Source organism: Sinocyclocheilus anshuiensis, unplaced genomic scaffold (assembly GCF_001515605.1).
Source record: "Sinocyclocheilus anshuiensis isolate Anshui unplaced genomic scaffold, SAMN03320099.WGS_v1.1 scaffold1422, whole genome shotgun sequence".
Classification (NCBI taxonomy): domain Eukaryota; kingdom Metazoa; phylum Chordata; class Actinopteri; order Cypriniformes; family Cyprinidae; genus Sinocyclocheilus; species Sinocyclocheilus anshuiensis.
The window spans coordinates 114,765-121,043 of NW_015558633.1; the positions used below are offsets into that span (position 1 = coordinate 114,765).

Genomic DNA, 6,279 nt, shown 5'->3' on the forward strand with positions numbered 1-6,279 from the left:
AAATAAAATATACTAAATAAAATATTTTATATATAAACATGAAAAATAGAATGTATTAAAAAATATTTAATAAAATATATTTTAAAATATTCCATAAAATATGAAAAATTTTATATATTTAATGTACAATATTTAATAAAATGTAATTTAAAAATGAACATTTAATAAAAAAATTAAAAATGTACTATACAAATTTGAAAAATTAATCATTTAATATAAAATATAAAAAAAATACAACGTATTTTTTTAAATTAATATTAATATTTATTTTTAAAATTGTATCAATTTGTTAAATTTTAGTGTTTTTTGTTTTTGTCGTTTTTTTTAAATTAATTTTTATTTATTAAAATAGCTATTTCTTTTATTAATTTTATTTTAGTTGTAGTTATTTTAGTGAATAAATACATTTATGAACTTGAGAAAAATGAGAAATGTTGCCTTGGCAACTGGCTGAAATCATTTTTTTTTTAATTCATATTTTATTTTAGTTAAAATTTATTTTATTTTAGGTAGGGCTGCACAATTAATCGAATTTCTAATCGCGATTACAATTACGGATGCCACAATTACGTAATCGTTCAAAGCGGCAATTAATCGTTCTGCGTCCACTTGTGTTATTCTGCGTCCTTAAGATGCGTTTTTTCTTTCTACATGTTATCGTAAGGGTTTTTCCATTGTTTTAATTTTAGTTTTAGTATAACACTATAATATCATTTTGATTTTTACTTTTTTTATAATTATAATAAAGAAGAAACCAATCCGAAGTATAGTTGACGTTTGAGGCTTAATACTATAGAAAAGCACTAAAGGTTTTTCAGTTCGAGTGTTTTCAGCTTGTTTATGTTCATATAAAAATACGGCACGCAGTTGCATCAAACAATGGTATAAACATCATTCAGTGTAAATTGTGATAATCGTAATTAATAATCGCAATTACAATTTCAAGGGAATAATCGAGAATGATGATTTTTGTCATAATCGTGCAGCCCTGATTTTAAGTGACAAAGATGTTTGTATGTGTGTATATTGAAATGTTCATGTGTTTGTGTGTTTCGGCGCGTGTCTGCTCTGACCTCAGGTGTGTGTTTGTGTTGCAGAGCTTTGCGGAGACCACCGTGAATGAGTTGTTGGGCTGGTACGGCTATGATTCAGTGGATCTGCAGGACTCAGACGCCGCTGACGGCCCAAACCGTGTCAAACACAACCATATATCTGTTCTCAAAGGTAAGCGCACACATTCACAGCTGCTGCTCGCGTCGCTTCCTCCGTGTGACTGTGATTTATCCTCCAGAGAACTCTGTGCCACAGCCACAGGAGAAGAAGCTGCCTTCCTCCTCCTCCTCCTCCTCCTCGCCGCGCAAACCCTCTGCTGGTGTGCAGCTGCAGCTTCAGAAAACACATGCAAATACTAAAAGCTCCAGCAAATTCACAAAACATCTTCATCAGTTTGACGGCACACAACGGCCACCAGTTATGCTTTATTACAAGTGTAGAAATTAGGAAAGAAGTATTGGAATTAATTTCCCTACTGTAAAGCAAAAATAATATACCTATAAAATATTCATTTTCATTTATTTTACAGTGCAGTTGCTTTACAATATATGTCTATTACTGTCATTGTTGTTATTATTATTATTCTGTTCTATTTTGTTTGGCTTCCTAAAACAGCAGTGTGAGTGTAATTTAGACTGAGACAGTAGATCACAAATAAAAAGAGAGTTGAGTTCTCTTTAAAGTTCAGCTACAAGACTTTTTTCTGACTTAAGTTGCTTAGTTAAGAACATGGGTTGCAGCTTAACTTCAACATGTACAAAATTTTCATTTTTTTGACAAATTCTTCATTTGTCTTTTTTTTTCTTTCTAAATATCGCAATAAATATTGTATCGTGAGATTTTGATATCGTTAGATCCCTAATAAATACCATGGTTAAACTATAATTACTGTAGTAAATCCATGGTTAATTTGTGTTGGTTTAACTATAGTAACCATTTTTTGTTTTTATTAATTTTTTATATAATCAATGTATTAATTAATAGTAAAACCATAGGCTATGGTTATTTTTTGTAAGGAAAGTTGTAAAAAAATAAGTTAGCCAGCATATATATATGTGTGCGTGTGAGAGAGAGAGTGTGTGTGTGTGTGTGTGTGTGTGTGTGTGTGTGTGTGTGAGAGTGTGTGTGTGTGTGTGAGCGAGTGTACCTGGTATTTATCACGTTATGGGGACCAAATGTCCCCACAAGGATAGTAATACTAGTAAATTTTGACCTTGTGGGGACATTTTTGAGGTCCCCATGAGGAAACAAGCTTATAAATCATACAGAATTAGTTTTTTTGAGAAAGTAAAAATGCACAAAGTTTCCTGTGAGGGGTAGGTTTAGGGGTAGGGTTGGTGTAGGGCAATAGCACATACAGTTTGTACAGTATAAAAACCATTACGCCTATGGAATGTCCCCATAAAACATGGAAACACAACTGTGTGTGTGTGTGTGTGTGAGTGTATGTGTGTATGTGTGTGTATGTATATATATATATATATATATATATACTGTAAATGTATGTATGTATGTGTGTGTGTGTATAAAGCTAAGGAATCTATGATCAGGATGTTAAAATAAACAAAAATCTCACCTTTCAGAGCAAACATTGATAAATATGTCCCAGTCATGTTCGTCTCTTTGTGGTTCCCTCAAACATTTCTGAGGTGGTCTGTGCCTATTTGCAGCGCGTTTCTGTTTTTGTGTTGTGTTGTCAAATTGATGAAGATGTTTTCTTAATTTGCAGGTGTTGAGCTCTCTCGGCCACCATACAAAACACAGACAAATACAGTCTGGAAATGTGTGATTAGTGTAATATTGATTGTGACGCATCTCTCGTTCAGACGAGCGGATCGTGTGCGTCTGGTGTCAGAAGGAGGGCATGAAGCGTTATTCTCTGCTCATGTACTCCGAGCTCAAGAGCTTCTGCAGCGAGAAGTGTTTCGCCGCGTGTCGACGCGCCTTCTTCAAACGCAACAAGGTAAAAAGCCGTCAGAAGTACCGATATATCGGTAAAATCTACTGACAGCCTTTTGTGAATTTTGAGTAAAAATTGTGTAAAAATAATAATATCTAGTTAATAAATTAGATTAAAAATAAAATAAAATAATCAAAATAAAATAATAAATTAAAAAATATATATTTTTATTTTTAGCTATCAATAAGTTGTACAGTGTGGTCCAAAAGTCAAAGATAATTAAAATTTTTTTATGTAAGTTACATTTTTAGTGTCACAATTTGAGAGAAAGTTTGAATTGGAAAAAGTCATGTCAATTAATTTTATGTTAGTATTTCAATAATTAATTGCATATTAATGCTTCTCTGATGTCAGTTAATGGTCTTATCACATAAAATATAAAACATTTTTATATACAAGTATTTGATTAATAAGAAGTACTTAAAATTTTTTACATATTTTAAAGTAAAACAGTAAAAATAAAATGGAATGTTTTATTTAAATTATAATTTTTTTTTTATGTATTTTAATTGATTTAAAGGTTTTATGGTTTTAGTTTTAGTTAACTCTAATAACCCTGATATATATGCACAAAGTGTTTTAACAACATTTATTTAAATATTTTTAATATTTTTTAAAATAAAAGCAATCAAAACAAATGTTTTGACTCAGTTTTTTTTTATATAGTTTTAGTTTTAGTTAACTATAATAACCCTGATATATGTGCACTTGATTGTTTTATCGTTTTAACATTTATTTAAATATTTAATTTAAACAGATGGTTTTATTTTCCAATATTTATTTTAAGTGATGAATGTTGAAGTGATGAATTTTTTTATTTCATTTTTTTTACATTTATTAATGCACAATTGCATTATCTAAAAAAATTGCATTGCATTTAAGCATGACTCCATCGCTGACAGATCAGCCTCTGCATAAACACGCACACGCACTTCAGATTAGTATTTGTGTGTGTTTGTGTTCCTCAAGGCTCGAGATGAGGATCGTCATGGCGACCAGTCTCCGCCCCCTGGCCAGACTCTGGACACGCCCTCAAGACTTCTGCTGAAGATGAACAACAACACGCGTGTAAATAAACACACACACACACAAGTGTGCATGTGTGGCGCTTACTGCTTGAGAATATGGTTACTACATAATAAACATATGAAGGATTACGTTTATAAACATATTCAATTTATTAACTTTATTATTAATTAGTATTAAATAATTTATTCATTATACTGGATTTTTGAACTTCAATACAATACCATAAAAAATATCAATATTTGATATCAAGGGGGAAAATTGGCACAGTATATTACCTGCTTAAAATTTGAACATGATCTGAGATCATTTGTAAAATTGTAAACTCAAACTCTGCTGTCTGAGATTCCTCAGACCCAATCACTTTATATGATAATAATAATGATAATAGTAATATAATATTATATTATGTGACAAGTCCATGTAAAACAATATACTATTAAAAGTAGACATTAATAGACCGTAATATATCTATTATTTATAATATGTGTTAAGTGTGCATAATTGTGTATATTTATAACATATTTTTGTACAAAAATATTTCATACAAAAAATATTGTGTAATTAAAAATATTATGCTAATTATGCTAATTGTTTTGTTTGAAGTGTACATATTTATGTATTGTGTTAATCTTACATAATTATACATATAAAAATATTTTGTGCAAATGATTAAAAATAATTATTTTATATAAAAAAAATACAATAATTATACATATATTAATTAATTGTGCAAAATTATTCATCTTTATAAAAAAAAAGTTATTAATACAAAAATATATAATTTATGTAGAAATATGCATTTAGCAGACGCGTTTATCCAAAGTGACTTACAAAAGAGGAACAAAAGCAAATATTTAATTTGAATTCAGAATCGATATGTATTGAATAAATCTCTAGTGTGTTGTTTCTCTCTCTGCAGGTGTGTGATTGGTGTAAACACGCGCGTCACACTAAAGAATACCTGGACTTCGGTTCGGGCGAGGAGCGAGAGTTCTGCAGCAGCAAGTGCCTAAACCAGTACAAGATGGACGTGTTTTACCAGGAAGCTCGCGCCGCCCTCGCCGGCTCCGCCCACAAAGACGAGGAGCCCCGCCCCAAAACGGCTGTCACGGAAAACCAGAAACTGTTGACGCCGGAGGCCTGGGACAGACCGGCGAAAACCCTCTCGCCCCAAACGCCCATCTCAGCGAGGATTCAGACCAGCGCCTCGCCCTCTTCTCCGGAGAAGCCACGCCCACCACAGATGCCCCTCCCCTTTGTTATGCGAAGCCCCGCCCCTCACCTGCTCCGCCCCCTCCAGAGGGCTTCCTTTGCCCCGCCTCCTCTCCTCCAGCCTTGCCCCGCCCCCTACATGCCCCTCCCCCCTGTGTACCCGCCCCATTTAGCCCCACCCTGGCCACAGCCAATGATATTATCGCCCTATCCAGTTTTTGTTCCAATCCCGGTGCCGATTCCCATTCCCATCCCTATTCCCCCTCAAACGGGCCACAGAGGAGTCATTCGAAGCCTTCAGGAGCAGGAAGACGAGCGTACGCCAGATCAGGGTCACTCGGAGGAGACCACCAAGAAAGTAAAGAGCGAACGATGCGCTTCTCCTCTCTCTTCGGTGATTCAGTGTCTCCGAAAACACAAAGAGGAAACTCCAACGCACAGACCACTTTTTTACGCATCTGTCGCTCCCAGAATCGTCAGTCCCGCCTCTTTGTACTCATTGGCTCGTTCGACCGCCATACAAGCCACCTCGTTTTCATTGGACAACGCTGGCTCCGCCCTGATTCCGTCTCCTCTCTCCGATTGCGAAGATGTGAAGGAGAACAGCTGCTTGAGTGGGCGGGACGATGGCTCGACCAATCGTTGGTCGGCAGAGCAGACGGACTGCCGGAGCGACCAATCGAAAGAGAGCAGGGGGGAGGAGGAAGCGCCGCAGGATGTAGAGCACACCTACGCACGGTCCATACCACCGAAACTACGCGAGAAGAACACACTGATGGCCGCGCAAATGCATTTACACACGCAAACACAAAGCTGTGAGAAAAACACCGATCTGGGATCCGAGCCGAGCGGACGGGACGATCCAGAGCCGCCATTGAAGAGACGATGCTTGAGAATCAGAGACCAGAACAAATGAGGCCCGGGGTGAGTCAACACACACACACACACACACACACACACACACATGCTCTTCAACATCATTCATGTACAAATAGTCTGCTTTTACAAATAACATTGTATAAAAT

The 6,279-nt window shown here is 35.2% G+C and overlaps 1 protein-coding gene across 1 annotated transcript in view; it reads left to right on the plus strand.

Moving 5' to 3' along the window:
* sobpb (sine oculis binding protein homolog (Drosophila) b) overlaps positions 1–6,170 on the plus strand; it is an 8,370-nt gene extending 2,200 nt beyond the window's left edge. Inside the window, exons 2-6 of the mRNA XM_016476863.1 lie at positions 1,098–1,224; positions 1,292–1,372; positions 2,880–3,016; positions 3,983–4,081; positions 4,962–6,170. Coding sequence (XP_016332349.1) covers positions 1,098–1,224; positions 1,292–1,372; positions 2,880–3,016; positions 3,983–4,081; positions 4,962–6,170 — 1,653 coding nt within the window. The remainder of the gene's footprint in view (positions 1–1,097; positions 1,225–1,291; positions 1,373–2,879; positions 3,017–3,982; positions 4,082–4,961) is intronic.
* The last annotated feature ends 109 nt before the right edge of the window (positions 6,171–6,279 follow it).